The 20,954-nt window shown below is 37.2% G+C and overlaps 1 protein-coding gene across 6 annotated transcripts in view; it reads left to right on the top strand.

The window, feature by feature from the left end:
- RBMS3 (RNA binding motif single stranded interacting protein 3) overlaps window positions 1–20,954 on the top strand; it is a 727,926-nt gene that overhangs the window by 207,839 nt on the left and 499,133 nt on the right. For all 6 annotated transcript variants that reach the window (XM_047874915.1, XM_047874917.1, XM_047874913.1 and 3 more), the window contains exon 3: window positions 2,410–2,468. In XM_047874915.1, the coding sequence (XP_047730871.1) occupies window positions 2,410–2,468 (59 nt within the window). The remainder of the gene's footprint in view (window positions 1–2,409; window positions 2,469–20,954) is intronic.

Raw genomic sequence — 20,954 nt, 5'->3', positions numbered from 1 at the left:
CAGAGAGAGAGCATGAATGGGGGAGGGGCAGAGAGAGAGGGAGACACAGAATCGGAAACAGGCTCCAGGCTCTGAGCCATCAGCCCAGAGCCCGACGCAGGGCTCGAACTCACAGACCGCGAGATCGTGACCTGGCTGAAGTCAGACGCTTAACCGACTGCGCCACCCAGGCGCCCCTACATAGTAATATTTTAAGCTGTCATTTGGGACAGAATTTTAACCCTTTCCATTTCTTATCAACATCAGAGAATGCCAAGGACTAGAGACATTTTTATGTAGCAGATAACAGGGAGGAAATAATTGCAAGAAGAGCTAATATTTAATGAGTACTTATTCTGTACCAGCCACCGTTATCCTCATTTAAGTAAACCTTACCTAACCCTGAAAACAACCCTAGATACTATTGTAATCATTTTATATATTTATACGTAGATGTACATAATTTTACATAATAGTCTAAATGAATGTTTAAATAAATGGATTTATAGAATTATAGAGAAATGATACAAAGCACACCTAAGGCTTACTTAGCCAATCAGATATACCCAGGCTGGACTGCGATGTGAGCCTTGGCGGTTTGTCGCCACAACGTATTAACCACTATTGCCTTGGGGTCTAATACCCGAATTCTCAAAAACATGAAGGTTGATTAAACTAGAAAAGTCGATATATGTAGCTTCTCTGTTTTGGAGGCAGATGATGTAGTACTTAAGCACTGTACCCATTTTAAGAATCCCATATTCAGTTCCCTCCCTTTCACAAATTATGTGATTTTGATCAAATTACTGATTTCGTAGACTATACTTTCTATATCTACAAAATAGTAGTAGATACTCTCAGCCATGCTCTCTTTGAGTTAGTTAACTATAGAGTTATAGTTGTAGTGGTGTAGAAAATGCAGTGGTAGCTGAAATGTCAGGATTATGATGACAGTATCTATTCAGTTCATTATTGGACAGCTTCATGCCAGTCTGGCTGACTTTAACCGCGAGCATGGAAGTGACTGGTGGGAATTATCTCAGACCCCTTCATCTAAGTATATTCTAGTTCCTATTATGACCTGTTAATAGGTTGGCTCCTATTGGAATGATTTTCAAAGCTATCAGTGGTATTGCTTTCATAATGAAATTAATTCTGTAAATTTCTAGAGGACCCTCAATTCATCCTTGGTCAAAACATCTGGGGGAAAGAAAAGAGGCAAAGACATTTCTAGTACAATGACATTATCAACATTAGAATATTAATAAATAACCACCAAAATACTGCAAGGAGTTAATGACCTAATAAGGGGATTATAAATGCAAAAGAAACAGTGGTGAGGGGGAACCTAGTTTATTACTCCATGGGATATTTACTATTTGTCATATATTCTCACAGTTGCTTAGGAACACAGAATTACAAGAAAACTTGCCAAATATTTTGTGACATGGCTGAAATCTTGAACATGAAAATGAGTAGTTAGTAAACTTGTTGCTTAAATTTGCATTATAACTTCTCCATGTTAGTATGATTATTGAGAAGCATCCTTCATAGAATCCTAAAGAAAGACAGGCTTTTAGAAGCCATCTTCTTTGGTTCTATCATTTATGCCTCAGGAAACAGGCTTAAAGAGATTGAATTTCATTCTCCATATTAACCACCTTTTAAAAAACGAAACCTAAACTAGGTCTTCTGCAAGAGATGATAGGATAATGAATATGCTTATATGTATTTTTGGTAGAAACTTCATTGTTGTATGAACTACCATTGGATTACCTGTATCATTCATTTGTTTATAGCAAACATTTTTTGAGCTCCTATTACATATGGTGGCAGGTATTGAGAATTCAAAATTCAGTCTTTAGTCTCAACTCACACTATATATTTTTAGTAACAAAAAAAATCCTATTTATCTTAGGAGCACTGCTAGAAACTCTTAATCTTTCAATATAACCCTCTCCCAAATCCTGAAAGGGAAGTATTACAATTCTCATTTTTACAGATGAAAAAAAAAAAAAACCAGTTTGGAGAAGTTGTGTTGAACTGCTCAGTGTTACAACGCTAGGTGAGTGCCAGAGCTGGATGTAAGCCCTGTTCAAGCTGGGGCCAAGGTCTGTGCTTTTCTCCAGCAATCCACAGTGTGATTTACTTTGATCACAATCACATACAACCCCCTTTCAGCCACCTATGACAGGCTGACAGGTTTATTTTTGAAGGCTCAACCCAGTGATTACGTAGGGAAGCACATTCTCAAGTTATAAAGAAGAACTGGTGAAAAGTGATCATCCAGGTGTGAAATGGGAGTACAGTGCTTGTTTTCTTGGTTTATTCCTGCTCAATTGTGTGTGCACCGACGTTCTTTAAGGTATTTTAAGCGTCTTCATTGGGCTATAATAACGTGGAATTTCTCTCTCTCTCTCTCTTTGTCAGGTATGGAAAAATTGTATCCACAAAGGCAATTCTGGACAAAAACACAAATCAGTGCAAAGGTATGTGTAAGGGCATCTATACCCTGGGCTCTTGCCTAGCCTGTTCCATTGATGTCTCCTTTAAGGCAGAAGTCCAGACACCAGGTGCACAATGATCACGATGTACAGAATATGGCAAACCTCTTTAATAATGCCAAGGCTTTGATGAGTCGTATTTCTAGTAACATTGTTCATTAATTTTTTTCATTAACAAACAAAATGAAAATCACAAATCAGAACAAGTATCAAATTGCTTCAGCGTAAAACTAAATTACCTCTTAACAACTTGGGGTTGTCTGATTTGAATGATATCATCAGTGATGCAAATTGATTTCCTATATAAAAATGAGGAACTCTGGGGCGAACTTCCCCATGCAAAGCACGTTTTAATTTATCTGTTCCTTAAAGCTTTAGTGACATTGGTTGACTAGGAATGAATTTACTGGTGGGCCCATTGTGTCTAAGCTTCTGCTGTCAGCATCTCTCGGGATCTGAGTTGGTATCTTATTAAGGCTTTTTTCCCCCCTACAAACATTTCTGAAGTTATTTGACTATATCTGTGACTCATGTCTCCTCATGTCTGGGAATCCCATACTCTTTCATGAGTTGCATTTTATATTATTTGTGAAATCTGTATGGTCTCTCTCGCATGACTCAGTTCTTACTAGGAAATTGGAATGCTTCTTGTAACATATGTTATTTGTTGTTCCTGTAATCCAGTCTTTCTTATAATACCAGAAGTATGGTAGAGCCACGATCATTCTAAACACTGCCCCTATTTCACATACAGATGTAATGTTCATATGTTTTAGGAATAGGCACTCATACACTGAAGATATTTCCCAGCCTATCTGGGTGACAGTATTCAGGTTCTATTCAGCAATTAAAAAACAAACAAACAAACAAACAAACAGCATTCCATGTCTCCCGTAAAGTCACAAATGTGCTAGGTGCTTAGGTACTACAAGACAAAAAATAGTAAGATATGGTTTCTGTCATCTAACAGTTCAATTTGAAAAGGAAACCAACAAGAAAATGAAGAAACGAATCGTAACATACTTATTAGAGTCAGTGTATCAGCCTAAAGTACCTGAAAGTATAACGGAGGTATCTATATTGGAGATATACATACAAAACTGTGAGAGGAGGAGGTGGAGATTCCTTTTGGGGGAAGAAAGTTTATAAAGGCAAGTCAGAATGGATGGGCATGGGAAAGGTCTGTGTTTGAAAGAAAGAGTTTCAGAATGTAGTTGAGCAGACCCACATAACTAGAATGGAAACTCCTAACACCCCTGTCCACATTTTCTTGTAACTACTTATTTAATTCTTTTTCCCTCATTCTCTGTCTCTTCCTCCAAGGAGGCTTAAACTCAAGACAGGACCTGTGTAATCTTGAAAGTTTATCTTCAAAGTGAGGTGTTGTAGAGCAATGCTAAACTCTCAGCTGGGGATGCTAGAAGGAAATGTTAGAATATATCTCTCTTTGTTTTTAGATCAACTTTCTCTGTGTGGTGTAGAACATATTAGTTAATTTTACAAATACATATGTTTTATGCATATAAGTATGTAAATTTTGGGTTTGCTGATACAAAATATTTTTATTCATTGTGATATGCATTTAAAAAGTAGTTTGGGGACTCCTGGTCTCATAATAAGCACTAATAAATACAGAAGGAGATGAAGGAGGGAGGGAGGGAGGGAGGAAAAGGATAGAGAAAGGAAGGAAGGAAGAGGGGAACCATGGAACCACCTAGGAAGATCATTTAATAAAAGGGAAGCTAAAGATGACTTCATGGGAGGGCAGAGGGCTGTTAGACCTTTTGCCTTGAGGGTGGTGTGAAAAAGGTGGAGTTAATATATGGTCATTATACATAATATGGATAGAAGTCTCCAGTTGCCTTTTCTGGCCTCAGCATTTGGAGTCTGTGGGTTAACAGTAGGGATTCTGAATTACAACCTTCATCAAGCACGTGGAGGTGGGTATCCTAAAAGTTAAGCACTCTTGGTCAGAAAGATACTACTGTCACTTTCATGTTTGAGGAAAAATACTATCTTAATGGTATTCTGAGTCTTATTTAGAGTATTCCTTTCTGGCCCTTGAAATGGTCACCCATACAAACTACATGCAGTTGGGAAGAGGCAGCAATTATATTTATGGAAAATTGTTTATAGTTGTTAATGATAACATGGGAGCACATTTCTGAGGTTGGGAGGAAGATGTGACATCGTTGAGCAGTTCAAAGAACTGAATAAACGAGACGTTGAAACAACCATCTAAATATTTATTGAAATCGCCAAGAATTGAAGCAGGCATAGTTTTGGGGAAAGTAAACCAGAAGGTGTGAGCAATGATACTGGGCATCTGTAGACCATAGTGAAAATGAAGATTCACTGGTTATAAAATTTTGTGATGAAGGATTCTAAACTGGAGATGTAGGTAGGAGGGAAACCAGATGGCCATAGGAGCAAGGAGGACTCCTCACTATAGTCCACTGGGAGAAGAGGTATTAGAAGGAAAAAGAAAAGTCGAGAGGGCTACAAAGGAGCAGTGTCCTCAGGGTGAGTTAGGAAACAATTGGGAGTGTGCAAATGAAAGTAATGATAGCTTATATGCACTCAGGAAGCTGAGGTCATTTCACGCAGGCCATCCAGTGCTGCTTCCTGTGTGCCTGGTTCACCCGTCTTCACTGGTATCATCTAAAATTGGTAGAGTCTTTTTAAAAGGTCAGTGTTGAAAGAACAATAAAGGGAATATTATTGATACTAGTAATTACTAGGAGACTGTTGTCCCACATATCGTATTCAAACAGATTTTTAAAGAATGTATAAATATGCACGTGCTTGGCCCTCTTTCATTCTCTATCTTGGGACAAATATAGGCAACCTCCCAATTCTAGCTTATGGAGCATATACAACTGATCCAAGCATTACAATGATAGGAAAGAAGACTTAAACTATGTCACATTATGAACATATTGATTATAGGAAGTTACATGAATATGGAGGAATACAAAATAATGTGCAAAATAAATATGGAGCTAAGTAAATATTTGAGACTAAGTATTCCTTATCTTTATATCTGTGGGGCAGCCAGGGCCTGCTTTGAACACCGCCTCTCCACTTAGTAGCTGTGCCACCTGTGGTAAATGACTCAACTTTGCTGGGTGCCTCAATTCCCCATCTATAAAATGATGATAATAATAGGGCCTGAGTTGATGATTAAATGAGGTATACATGGATAGCACTCAACAATACCTGGTGTCAGCTGTGGTATGAAATACTAGAAATGGTAAAAAAAAAATGTCTTAAGGTGGTGGGAATATGGGTGATAGATTATTATTTTATGTTTCTCCAAATTTGTTGCCTTTTCAGGCAAAACAAACAAAGAAAACAAACAAAAAACAACTCTTGGAAACAATGATCTGGTTTCAGTTATATATATTTGATAGTTCTTTTTGTGAATTACTAGTAGCCTACGACTATATGTTTCTTTGTTTTTTGTAAAATAATGTCAGATGATAATAGCAATGGATTGGGAGAGAATGCTATGGTTTTTGTTTTTGTTTTTGTTTTTCATAATGTGCAGAAATTGAGTTCTTCTTGACCATGGCTTTCTCAAGGAAGGAGATGGAAAGGATGAGGTGGCTTTTTCAAACAAAATCACTAACAGCATGGAGCTTGTCATTAGAGAATGCAAATTGGATTTGGTCTTCTCTGAGACACTTCCTTCCGAATCATTTGCAACTTTGCCTCCAGACTAAGGCTATGCAATTAAAACCAAATATTAGGAAGACAGGATTTATTTATTTTTCCTTTTAAAGATATGATATGAGTTCAATTTTTCACGAGCTGTTACACAAGCAGCATATTTACATGCAAGTTAGTATTTAGTGGGGTGTGAGGAAGTAAATGCCCCAGTCTCCTTGGAGATGAAAAGAAAAAGCATCCAAATGAACCTTGATGTATTAGCCCAATGTTAGATGCTTACCCTATCTTAGTATCTGAAAGAAAGGCTTTTGTTCCCTACTTGTATCCCACTCACACCCTGAAGTTACAAACAGTAGGCAGGCCCAGAGAATCGTGCTTACTCTCTATTCCAGAAGGGGTCAAGGAGAACCCTTTCAACATAACCTCTCATTTTCAAGATTGTTTTCTTGGGTGGTGGCTGTGGCAGCTTTCATTCTGTAAAATATGGCAACATAAAACACAACAGTCACCGTCAGGCCAAAATGACCAGAAATTGCTGAACAAAGCAGGCAACAGCTCCAGATGGAGAGTAATGAAAAGCAGACCACAGTTCATTCAGATACTCAAATGCAAGGACCAAATAAGAGCTATTGTACAAGTCACAGAGATTTGCAGGGCTTTGTTTGTTTGTTTATTTGTTTGTTTGTTCTTCTGTTTTCCTCCCTGTGTTTCCCTCCGGGTCAAGTATATTTGCTAATTTAAAAAGTCAGGGAACATTAAATGAAGGAAGCCATTGAAAACATGGTGTAAATCTTCAATGAATTTACTTGTCTCTGCCTTTTCCTGCTTTTTAAGTTTGGTTTCCTCTGAACCCCTCCCCACACCATTTTTCTGACAGGCTATGTGTTCAGAGCAGAGGGAATGAGTAATGGATATTCCATAGAAAGTTTCCAGGCCTAATAGCCATAGGATATAAGTGTAGTTAGCCTGTGCCAAGCACACCAACTTCTAAGAGTTTGAAATACTCCCTTCTGCCTTTGTTGTCACAAGCTGGTTGAATTATGTTTATGGAAGCTTATGTTGCCTTTAACATTTCATTGGGCCCTTAAAATCAAAGTTGAAGACAAGTATCTAAAAGTTCTGAACTCACCCATGGAGGACATCATTCATTCTTTATTAAATGGAATCATAAATTGTTATTTCTTGTGTAAGAAAAATAATTCTGCATGCTCTGCTAATTTTATAGAGAGGGATAGAACCGTCTTAAATGGTTTCAAGGAGGGGTGTGAATGAATCCATTTGGCAGTTCTAGATTCATGGCTGTGTTACACATTAAAAAAAAAACACATTTCTATGTAACTGAGTATAAGGCCATATTCTTGGACAGATTTGGAAATATTCAATTTATTTATCATTTACTTCCTTATTCACTGACAGGGAGTTTTTATATAGCAAGTGAGGGAAGTATGTATTTCTGTATTAAATCCGATGAACCTGGAGGAAGGAGGAGATATTATATATTGTCATATTTTTGTGTAAAGTCATTGTAGGGTGTGAGGCGGCCTCTGCCTATGGACATGCACCTGGGTAGAAGGTATATGTGTAAATGGAACTATTTGCTTTCCAGAAAATAGCATACCTACCCTGGGCTTGTCCACACAGAAACAAAGCAAGTAAAGGAAGAAACTAAACACTATGGAAAGCCTCATTTCAGTACCTGTTATCTCCACAAATCAGTGCAAACTAAAATAAATGTTCTGTGAAATGTATGAGACTAAGGAATTACATTTTGAGAGAAATAGGCACCTCCCCTAGGTGGACTCACAGTCTACTGAGCAGGAAGCCCATGAAGCAAAATGACTTGAAAAACACATTTATTCAATTTTCAAATAATAGGATTAGGTTACAAAAAAAAAAAAAAAGACAAAATCATCTGTATTTAGACAACTGCATTTCCCTTTGGAAAATGAAATGTGTGATATTTCCCTGAGCTTCTTTTGTGAAGTTTAATTTATTCCAGTATTAATTTTACTACCAATCACAGGTAATCCATATATAAGCATATATTGGCATTGACAATATATATAAACATTCATTTGGTATTGATGTTGACTTTTATTTTCATTTCAGAAAAGGTTGGTTTGTGTAGAAACTTTACTAACTTCAGTCAGTACCTCAGGTTTACTTAGAATCACCCTGTAGGTACGTTTTACGTGACATTTTCACCCTGGACGTCTTTTGAGAAAATCCCCATTTTTATAGTGTTACAGCCATAGTTTGGAAAGAATAACTTCTCTGAAGGTAAATGGTCTCCATTTGTTGTCTCTAGCTCATGTAGACAACAAAACTAAAGATGTTTTCTCCTATTAAAAATAATCCTTCCAATCCTGTCATTTTCAATTCAACAGATTAAGTATTTTAGAGAGTTCTTTATTATTATTATTATTATTGTTGTTGTTGTTGTTGTTGTTGTTGTTATTCTGTGTAAGAAGTCTTTGAAATAATGTAAAGCAAAATATATACTTATCTTATATTTGGGAGTCATACAACTACACGTTTCTTCAAAGGTCTTTTATAGCTGTCTATTTACTCAGCATTTGCTTGTAATCACTGTTAATATACATAGTAGGCAAAAGAAAAACTATCCACAGATACTAGATACAGTGGGTAATCCTGCTGTTTTAAGTATAAAATTATTTTTGGCAGCATTTACTACTATAACCTACTTTCCTAATTCTTTGCACATGCAGAAATTACATTATTGGCAAAAAAATTAACATTTTTTTGTGAAGTTTAAAATGGCTTCAATGTAAAATGGTGCAGTCCTATTGCTTCCTCCCATAGCCTGAACATGACTTTTACTAATCCATACTTTTTAACTTAACAGAAATCCTTTTGTTCAGATATTCTATTTGCTTTCCTGCTTCTGTGTTTCATTCCCTATGTTTAGAAATCGACTTTTGTTAATAACATAAAATACTCTCTCTTTTTTTTTACCTCTGCTAGTCTGTGTCAGTTATTTCTTCCTCAGTTAACCTTCTCAAGAAGTTTTCAGCAGACTCTTTCCCTCCCACTTAAACACTTTACAATACTATCATCTCTAAGCAAAATCTGGAGTCAAAGATCTTATGCAATCTAATCACTCTTGTTTTTACAATTATAGTCTATATTATAAAACTCCTCAGGGTTCTCACAGGACTTATTTTGTGTTGCTAAGTTATTGAGGAAATAGTACAGTTCAGAGTAGTTACTTAGATTCCAGAGACTTTCTCTTTGAGAGCCTTTGATGTTGCATCAATGGAAAGAATAAACGTGGAGGGGTATATGTTCTATAGTTCTGAAAGAAAAAAAAACAGGGGTACCAAAGGCATACCCATACACAAATTTCCTAGAGTTACTCTTTAAAAGTAAGCATTTTAACTGAGAATATTTATTTTATGAGGTGGAATTATCCCTTATTTGAATTTCTGTTTTCATTCAATGATTTCCTAAGGATATGCAAAATAAAAAATGGTAATACATTTTAAATAATGTGCAAAATATAATCTATAATGGAAAATATATGTGTTTGTCCAGTTTATTAAAATAAATGTAAGCTTGTAATACCCTATAAATAAATATCCTTTCAAATATAGGATTTCAAAATACGTAGGTCTTCCAAAAGAAACCCCACTTAGTTCTTGAGGGATTTTCCAAATGAGGTATATACTGAGAAAATCTCCAACTAGTAATTTTAGTTCTCATGGACAAGTTACGTAACATTTCTAAACATCCGTTTCCTCAGTTGTCAAATGAAGTTACCTTACAATGAAAAAAGTATTTTTCACAGTTACGTGGAACCATGTTTGTAATGTATCTGGTACATCAGGTAAGTTTTCTTGTGGCCTTGGACTTGGATTTCTTCTCATTGGAACCGTACTGGCTAGAGCTGCTACATATCTTACATAATTTAATGTAATTCTGAGTACCTTTAAAATGTTCAAGGAATGTGTATTTTGTGAATTAACACATATTTATTGAGCCTGGCTTTGTTCATAGCAGAAAGTGTAAGTACTTAACGGATGTTTCTTTCATACATTTTGGTAGTAGCTATATGATAGTCCTTAGGATTTTTCAAGGCCTACAAACCTTATGTCTTTGAGGACAAACACATTCTGACACAGTAGCAGGTGGTGGAATTCATTCTGAGTTGAATAGGTTCTGAAAAAGAAACCTGAAAAAAATAGGTTCTTTATTTACCCTTTGTTATGTTGTTCACTCCATCATGTCACAAGTTCAGAGGTAAAAAGAAAAAAAAAACCCTAAAGACCCTTGCTTTCTTAGTTTTGAAATCACAGTGAAGGCATATTTAATTTAGGGTAAGGTCAATCATCATCTGATTTGATCCTTGTCACTGTTCTTATTGACTCATTGGTTATTCATGTTGCTATTAAAATAGCTATTTTTTTTCTCTCTCCTTTAGTAAAGAAATGAGAACCCTGGGGTATGAAAGAGAAAAACTTATGCATATGGCTAAAAAAAAATCCTGGAACTCTAAAAACGCAAACTGAATTTGAAAGGTGAATGTATCATTTATTACGGTTCTGCGAGTGGCTCTAAGTCAGCTCAAATGTCTCTTTATCTGTAAAATGTTGGTGATACAATGTCTCTATTTCATATGATCATTTTAAACACTGGCGTCTTTTCCTCCCGTGCTGTGGAATGAGAGAAAAGGCCGGGTCTGCATTTAATTTGAACTACTTCTCTTAAGAAAAGGGCAGCTCATTTTAATTACTAGACATCCAGGTAGACCTATTGGCCATTCAGCTTACGTCAGCCCTTTGGAAGAAACCTGTGTTCAGGAAGCATCTTTGGAATACCTCCCTATGATACTGACAAAGATACAGTTTCTCTCAAGAAGAAATAATAAGATGTTGCTGATATCACAGCTGTTTACATTCTCAGGGCTTGTCCACTATGTGAAAAGCAGGAGCTGAAACAAAAGATTTGAGGGAAGCAATGTTAAAGAACATACTGAGCTTTGGGCTTAAGGACGATGTGGAAAATAACCACATTTGAGACTGTACCGAAGTCGCGTGATAAAATTCCAAGAGAAACATACTCTGAGGCACCTTGGAATTTATGTCTTTGGGGTACTTCTATTACAATAGATAAGTGAAGTGGAAAGTATACCTTATCATTGAAGGAATGAATGAAAGGAAAAATGTTTTTCTCAAAAAGAGAATTTTGTGAGGTGAATGTAGAGGCTTTTTAAAACAATACTATTAAAAAAGTTTCTCAAGGGATTTCATGAGGTATTTTTGAGTGACAAGGGGTTAAGGATCGGAAAATCTTTAATTTCATATATCACATTTAAAGAAATTATGGCTAATTCTGTATATTTTCATTAAAAACAGATGATGAAATCGCTACTGATTTGACTAGAGGAAACTTTTTCAATTTTATTTATTATTATTTTTTAAAATATTAATTTTTGAGGTGCGGGAGGGGCAGAGAGAGAGGGAGACCAAGGATTCAAAGTGGGCTCTGTGCTGACAGCAGAGAGCCTGACCCGGGGCTCAAACTCATGAATCGTGAGATCAGGAGCTGAGCCAAAGTTAGACGCTTAACTGACTGAGCCATCCAGGTGCCCTTAATTTTGTTTTTCAAAATAAAAAGTGTATATATTCATTTGACACTATGATGATTTGACCTATATGTAGTAAACCAATTACTATGTCAAGCTAATTAGCATATCATCCATCTCCTCACATAGTAATTTTGTGTGTGTGTGAAGAGATCACCTGAAGTCTACTTACAAATTTTCCAATATTCAGTACTGTATTAACTATGATCATTATGCTGTACATTAGATCTCTAGACACGTTCTTCCTACACAGCAGCCGCTTTGTACCCCTAGACAAACATCTCCCATTTCCCCCAGTGCTTTGTCTCTGATAATCGCTCTCTGCCCCTAAATATTTGGCATTTTTAGATCCCTCATACTAGTGAGATCATTGTTTTCTTTGCTTTTTCTTCGTGTGGCTAGCTTATTTCATTTAGCATCATGTCCTCCAGATTCATCTATGTTGTTACAAATGGCAAGATGTCTTCTATTTTTAAGGCTGAATAATATTCCATTGTATTTCTATACTACAATTTCTTTATTCATTTGTTGATGAACACTTAAGGTATTTTTCATATTTTGGCTATTGTGAATAATGCCACAATGAACATGGGTTGCAGTTGTCTCTTTGAGGTACTGGTTTCATAACCTTTGGACAGACACCCAGAAGAGGGATTGCTAGATCATACAATAGCTCTGTTTTTAGTTTTTGAAGAACCTCCACGCTACTTTTCGTAATGGCTGTACTAAATTACATTTCCCCCCAAAACATATAGGGGTTCCTTTTATCTAGATCCTCATCAGCATTCGTTATATCTTATCTTTTTGATACAGCCGCTCTGACAGGTGTGAGGTGATATCTCATTGTGGTTTTGGCTTGTATTTCTGTGATGGTTAGTGATGCTGAGCATCTTTTCATATACTTGTTGACCATTTGTGTGTCTTCTTTGGAAAAAAAAATTTCGGATCCTTTGCCCATTTTTTAATAGGGTTCTTTGTGTGTTTGTTTCTGAGTTTGTTATATATTTGGACTATTAACCCCTTATCAGATAAATGGTTTGCAAATTTTTTCCTGACTAAAGAGAAACTTAAGAAGCCAAAATTTCTCGTATGAAACTCTATTTCAATGTCTAATCATTGTTTTGAATCAAATGAGAATAACTCCAGGTGAAATGGATGTACACCCATACATGTTATTATATATTAATGTATTTACTTATATATTTATTATGTATACGTAGTTACACATGCATGTCCTTACATCTGTGTGTTTGTGTGTGTGGAGACGGAGGCAAAAAAATATTTAAGAGATGCTTACATCCCTAAGAGAATGTTAAAAACCATTATCTAAAGATTTGCCATAAAGTGTAAATTTAATAAAATGTAATTTCACTAAAAGAAGCTTGAAGTGAAATCACTATACTGGTATGTAACTAAGCATCCACTATGTTACATAAACCAAAGAAGTCCTAGGGAAGCTGTTATGCTTTAGATAGTGGTCAGGTTCTTTGTGGTTTTTCTCTACTGTGGGAGGATAATGTAAGACAAGTCACACTGAGTTAGCTTTGCATAGGCAGTTATCAAATAAAAGGTTTGATATCAAGTTCAAGCATTGATAAAGTATGTGTAGACTTGAAATCTGTGTAAAAAATAACATTTATACTTTGCATCATTGTATTGCCACCAATTGTGAACTATTCATGTCAACTATTAATACAACTAAATATTTTTTAACGTTTATTTATTTATTGTGAGAGAGAGAGAGAGAGAGAGAGCAAGCGAGCGCACAAGCGGGGAACGAACAGAGAGAAGGAGAAACAGAATCCCAAGAAGGCTTCATGCAATCAGCACAGAGCCTGATGTTGGACTCAAACTCACAAGATCTCTGAGCTGAGATCGAGAGTCAGTTGTTGAACCAACTGAGCCACCCAGGCACCCGTATTACAACTGGATATATCTTATTTATATTCCATGTCATTTCGTTCAGCCTATCATTCTTCTATGTCTTCCCCAAGTTTCTAGACAAGAGCCAATTCTTCGACCCTGTTCTTGTTAAGGAAATTTTCTTTAAAGTATACAGAGTATAGCTTTCCAGATAAGGTGATTTCAGTTTACAAGGGACCTTTTGTAGACAATAAAAAAACCAGTGTGGTACATGAGCTGGGAGAAATACATACCTGTGGAAAACCAGAACATAGTTTATCATTCTGGGGAGGAAGCCTTTTAGTACCTCTCTTACACTGTAGTCTTTTGTAGCATCAAAGGCTATCAGGCCTATCAGCCTTTGGCCACTTTTTAATCTTTCCCATCTGAATTCCCTTAAGCAATGGAAGTAAACTCCTCAACCTATTTCCCACCAACCTAGTGACCAACCAATCAATCAGTGAACCAAATAAACACACCAAAGAACCAAGACAAAGCAAAACAAAGCAAAAAAAGCATTCTAAAAGTAAGGGTCAGGAATGGTGTCTTTGATTTGTTTGCCCAGGAGAAAAGACCTGCTTACTTACCACAGTGAGCTGGGGGGATGAGTTGATGACGAGCTTTAGGGTCCTCAGAAATATGGTAAGCAGTGGTTATGGGGGCAGAAGATATATGTATACTAATATGCTGTGCAACTCAGACTGGGTCAAATGGTAGTTGAGCATACTGGAGTCTGTAAGTCTCTTTGAACATTCCTATCATTCACTGAAAGAGTAAATTTGTCTAAAGGAATGTTTAGCTATGATGCTGCTTAAGAATATTTAGATGTGAATCCTTTCTTACATTTAGTAGAAGCTGAAGCACTGTTAATTGTCTTAAAACCAGCTCCCCTCACTCACACATGTACCTGTTGGGGCCCCTGAAGGCATGCACGTTCTTCAACTTTCAACAGCTTATGCCTCCTTGCATGGGTATCAAATAACTCCAAGAATTATTGCTGTGCCCATTGAGCTGATGAGGAAGCACACCTGGAGATACTGAAGAACTTTCCCAACGTTCTACAGCTTTGAAATACAAGTTGGTCAAAGTCTAGCCCTCCATTATTTGCTCTCCCTACTTTAAAATAATCCCCATAAGTAAGACTCCAGTACATGGTCCTGGATGTTATCAATGACAGGTAGACACAGGGACAATGTTTTGATTTCGTGTCAAGGTGGACAGTTTGAAAAAAAAACAAAAACAAAACACACAACACCTTTTACCCATCCAGTTCTATCCCACTGTAAACAGTATTTACTGGAGGCTCTCGCTCTGTTTTGTCACTTACTAACAATAGCTATAAAAGAGTGTGCAGACCATGCCTTGAAAGCACGGGCGTCTTTTGAAAATAGTTTGATCATTTTGTTTCATTCCATTTTTTTTTATTTTGAATATGGCTTTCTGTTAACTTCAATTTTGCACTTAAGTTATATTGACAAATGTCTAGCCTTTTTACCTGTGTTAACTTTCAAGTGAGCAGCAGTTTAATCAGTTTTAAGTGGGAAAAGATCACAGGATCATGGGCGGTGGTAGGAAGACAAAGTGTGGTTGATAATCCCCCTTCCTTGCAGGGTTCAGAATGAGCTGTGTGCTTCCTTGAGGAGCCTATGTGGTAGAGTTTCACAGCAAATGCTCTCTTTCATCATATTTAAGTTCTGTTTGGCTTGCCTCCTGTGTTTGCTCATGAGGATAAGGTTAAGACCTCTGAAGAGGCTACTCCATCCCAATTACTTACGCAGCCTCCCCTCTTTCCTTTAAATAGTTTGCACTTAGCTGTGGACAGTGTTTTGGGGTCATTATCTCCTTGATGGATGAACCCAGGGACAAACAACTAATTTCTTATTTGGATTCTAAAAGGTTGATCAAAAAGGCTTTGAATGTTTTGCATTTATCCACAAACCAGATCTTGCTGCAAAACACACACATGCCTGTGTCAGTTTTTCCTCTTTCAGTCTGTTTTTTCTCAAAAGGTTCTTCCCCCAGCCACATAGTTTTCTATTGTCCCAAGTTGCCTTAAAGCTTCTAACTCCAACCCAAAGGTTGCCTGCTCTTTCATTCCCTTGTGTTTTAAAGAAACTTGAAGCATCTGTGTTTAGTTTCATGAACAGCACTATTTAGGCACATGCTTTACTCCCTTGACTTCACTCTAGAATCCCTTGCCCAAGTGTTGACTTGGAATTGTTACAATGTTTAGACTCTGACTCCCATTTCTTTCTTGCCTAGTCCCTGAGAATTATGTGTCTCAGGAGTGATGTTCTACTTCCAGATGCTGATCTTATAACTAAGTCCTCATTACTGGGACCATTGAGAGAATTATTTTACTTCTCCAGCAGCGTCATCTGCATTTGGTCTGTTTTCATTGATGGGATTTTTGTAGGATGTAGTGTAACAGCAAGGCAGCCATTTTATATTTGTAATCAAAATCAAGTGACTCTTAGGACACGAGTATGTTTTGTTGGATTCCTTTTCAATCTGAAGTTTGTTATCAGTAGGCGGCTATGAATTCCTTATGCAGTGGAAACTAGAACATCCTTTAGGGCTTGGCATCCATGTTCCTCCATGGTTTTTTTTTTATTTTATTTTTATTTTTTTTTTTTCAGCGTTTATTTATTTTTGGGACAGAGAGAGACAGAGCATGAACGGGGGAGGGGCAGAGAGAGAGGGAGACACAGAATCAGAAACAGGCTCCAGGCTCCGAGTCATCAGCCCAGAGCCTGACGCGGGGCTCGAACTCACGGACCGCGAGATCGTGACCTGGCTGAAGTCGGACGCTTAACTGACTGCGCCACCCAGGCGCCCCTTTGTTCCTCCATGGTTACCACTTTGCTTTGACATTGCCAGCTCCTTGAATTTTTTGGACAAACAATGGGAAAGACACGTAAAGCTTTCTCATTGAGATTTAACTCAAGAGGCAAAACGTTACCTGAAGCTCTGTGTGTGGCAAATGGTTTCATCTGGGCTTTGTTCTCTAAACAATTTGTAGATGGTTGTGTTCAGAATTCCCAGCCCTCATTAGCCGACTGCACACATGTGGAAACACAGAGGCTATGACCTTCAGATACACTCCAGAAGTACAAACTTGGTCTCTAAGTTTAGAGAGGAAATGCTTCCCTCTCTTTAGCCAGAAACTAGACTGATGTTTTATCCAGGCCACACATACGTCGGCGCTGTCCCAGCCAGCAGGGAAAAAAATGACCTCCTGGGTAATATGTGCGTCACTAAGACTTACTGTGTCCTTGGTTCAGGGAGCAGAAGCCCACTTAAAGTGCACAGAACCTTAGGATCTTTTTAAGCCATAGAACACGAACCCAAACAAAGTGGAAGTTATTGATAATTGGTGAAATTATTGATCATTTGCCCATGAGAATTCAACCAAGAAAAAAAATTAATTTAGAGGGGCAGTGGAGATGCCTCTTTTTTAATAGATTCATTTAAAAGCAAACGTGTTTTTTTTTTATGACTACATTTCAAGAGTCACTAACCTTCCCAACCCTTTGAGCAAACAAACTTAATCGTATCATTTTTTTATCAAAGAAATACTATTTTGAGCGTGCAGTATGATGTTAATTGGGAAAAAGAAAAGTAGAAAAATCTATGTATGCTCTGGTAACATTTAGGTCAAAACATGATGTCTGACCACTACTGAAGATATTTTTGCTTGATAGATATAATTATTGGTGCATTTATGTCTTCTCTGGACTCTGACTTTCTCAAGGGAGTAAACATACTTCACTATATCTACAAAACCAAAGCCTAGCAAATCATAAGGGCTAGTTAGTATTTCTCAATTAATCCATTAAAGGATAACAAAATCAATCAATAAATAAAAGTAAACTACAAAATTGTATTAAATATCTGAACAGAATTCTATAAAAACAGTGCATTCAGAAAGCTAAGGACTTGAAGGAATCATGGAACTATGATTATAGATTATATATGATTATATATTGATTTCTGAATCCCCATATTTAAAGAGGAATTGTGCTGTCTACAAAAATGAGCAGTGTGAGCATAATTTAACAGTATTGAAATGCAAAAGAAAAAAACACTCATTTATTTAAAAATGAGAAAACTTAAAGATGTACATCTTCACTAAAATTCAGTCACTTGTGTCAATTTTGAGGTCTGAATCATTTGCAATGAGATGACAAACTGACAAAACTTCTAATTACTTATCATAGAATAAAGGCCTTTTATGATCTGGCCTGTCCTCTAGTCTCTAACACAAAAGCTAGTACGGTTTTTGGATGATGTGAGCCCTGTACGACTCTGGGACTGCTGGAACATTCACATTGTAGTCCTTGTGAGCAGAACTCCTGTAGATGTACAGTGACCAACCCATGTGGCCAACACTGATGGCCCCGGTCAATTCTCATCTCTTTCTACATGTCCAGCCGTACCGGTTTACATGCCCCACGTAAAGGCACTGAGGCACCTATTCCCTTTGCTTGAAACATCCTCCACCACCACCCCTCCCCCATCTAATAATACAGCCTGGCATTTATTGAGCACGTACATGTGCAGAAATTATGCTAAGAACTTTAGAAGTATTATGGAAGTGTTATTTCACACTGTTATAATTATCTCCCCATTTTATAGACATGAGAGACGAGAAAGTTGTCTCAGTCCCCACAACTATAAAATAGCAAATAGGGGATATGAATTCAGGTTTGCTTTGTTCTAGAGCCTGGCCACTTAATGTCTCGTATGTCCTCCTTCTCCTGTGCCATTTCTGTGCTCTTCCTTGACTTGTAAGACTGAGCTGATAAACACTAGTCTTCAGAGCCGTCTTCCTGCCCCCACCCCTGCCCAAGCTGACTCAAGTATTCTTTCTCCATATCCCTTAATAACGCTCTTTGTTCTCCAAAACATTCCAGCCAGCACTTAACAAACTGGATATGACCAGTGATTTTTCTTTTTCATGTTCCTTTTAGGTCATGGGCCTATCAAGAGCAAGAATCATATACTTCCTGGGGTGCCTGGGTGGCTCAGTCAGTTAAGCATCTGACTCTGTCTCAGGTCATGATCTTGCGGTTGGGGGGTTCGAGCCCCTCGTTGGGCTCTGTGCTGATGGCCTGGAGCCTAGAGCCTGCTTCGGATTCTGTGTCCCTCTCTCTGCCCCATCCGCCCCCTCCCCTGAGAAATAAAAATTTTTTAAAAATTATATACTTCTTCAGGGAAAAAAAATAAAGGGGTGCCTGGGTGGTTCAGTGAATTAAGCATCTGACTCTTGATTTTGACTTAGGTCACGATCTCATGATCGTGAGATGAGTGTGGAGCTTGCTTGGGATTCTCCCCCTCCCCCCACTCTTGTGGGTGCTCTTTCTCTCTTAAAAAAAAAAGGGAAAACAATTAAAGACTGTATCTTGTTCATTCCTGGTTCACTTATGCTTAGCACATGCTTGAAACCTGAAATAGTTATCCAGGGAATGTCTGGAAGAATAAAATAACGAATGGCTTAACCACATCTTAGGTTTTCACTACATGGATGTAGTCCCAAGAAAGCATCATGTATGTGATTTGGCTTGTGATTAGAAACTGGGACAAATTGTAGCCATTTATCAAACAGCTGCAGTAAGCAGGAGCTCTTGGTAAGAACATTTGGACTCGGTACTCTGGCAGATTCATCGCCTTTTTTCAGCAGTGCTTAATCATGTCCCTTACCTGGTTCAAACCTGTCTGTGACTTGTTATTCCATTAAGTCTGAATTCCTCAGTATGGGTTTAAAGAACCTCCATAATATGGATCAACCCAGAGTATTGTTGATTTTGTTTCAACAGTTACCTTTAATGCCAAGCAGGTCAGTGACTTTCTCTCCAATATATCATGCTTACACCACCCAGGGGTCTTTACTCAATCCATCCCCTCACCCCAGAACACCCTCTGTATTCTTTCCTGAAAAATTATTAGCAGACACCATGCATTTCTCTTGTTGTTTAGAACCACGAGACACTGAGCTCCCACTATGTTCCAGGATTTTTCTATGTATTTCATAAACATTTTATTAGGAAAAAAATTAGAGGTTCCTTTTGGTTAATGACAAAGGAGAAAGTCTTTCAAGAGAGACAGAGAGTTGATTAAAGTCAAAAATTGGTTTCTAAAAATAAGTTTGACTGTCAAATTTAACAGTGTTCAAATAATGCATTGTTGTGTGTGAACAGAAGACAGCAGAAAATTAGTTCTGTGCTTGGGTATTTTGCGTGACTGTCATATTTAGTGTTATGGCGTATGTGAAAAACAGTTTTTACTGAGAACTGGTGCCTCTGTGAGTCTCTGTGTTTGGTCTACTGAGTATCCCATGTCAAAAGACTTTGACACTATATTTAGCCCAACACTTTGCTAATGTCTGCTGTTGGTTATAAAGGGAAACATGGAAAAAGAGTTTGAATCGGTAGGCAAAAAAAAGTAGAAATTATGGGCTCTGCTCATAAGACCATCATATATAAAGAATAACACCCAGTTTGCCCTTACTTGGAGAATATTGCTCAATCATTTCACCGTTTATAAGAATAATAACAAAATGGGATTTTCATATTATGACTTAAAAGTTGAGGGGTCCCACTGTGTCTTAGGAAAGAATAAAAACACATGTGTCACAAGACTAACTGAAAACAGAAATTTCATATCTGTTCATGTTCAGAGTCACTTTGCTGACACTGTGCTCCTGAGTTTGGAATTCCTTGGAGAGCAGAAGTTGGAAAGTAAAAGGTGAACTTTTCCAGTAACATTTGGTTTAAATTTATATGCAATTAAAATTCTTATGTTATGGTAGTAATATTTTTCTTTTTTCTTTTTTTTTTTTTTTTTTGGTTTCAGAAACATCGGATGTTTCTGATAGAGTTAGCAAAGGCTTCCCTTTTCATATAATTTCTAACTGTTCATTCAGATTGATTAAAAATAAAAGGCAAGAGAAAGAAGAAAATGGGAAAATCCACCTCATGGAAGGATTGTCTTCCCTATCTCTCCACAGATAGTCCTCAGGATTATTTAAGAAGTGGAGGACTGCTTTGCCATTGTTCTATTACGCTGGTTAATAAATAAATGTACCACATATGTCCAAGTTTGGGATATGAGCATTTGAGAAGGGTTGATAAAAGCAATTTATTCTTTAGCTGCAGTATGTGGTGGGTTGTAATAAGAAGAATTTTGATTCACCTGGCATTGCAGTTGGAATTAAATCATTATCTAGAGACTGTAATAATGCATGAGTCCTTCTTAAATTTAATCATTAAAATCTGTAAGCCTCTCCACAA

The sequence above is a fragment of the Prionailurus viverrinus genome, chromosome C2 (genome assembly GCF_022837055.1).
Source record: "Prionailurus viverrinus isolate Anna chromosome C2, UM_Priviv_1.0, whole genome shotgun sequence".
NCBI lineage: Eukaryota > Metazoa > Chordata > Mammalia > Carnivora > Felidae > Prionailurus > Prionailurus viverrinus.
Note: the sequence above shows the minus strand (reverse complement) of the source record. Positions and strands in the feature narration are given on the sequence as shown.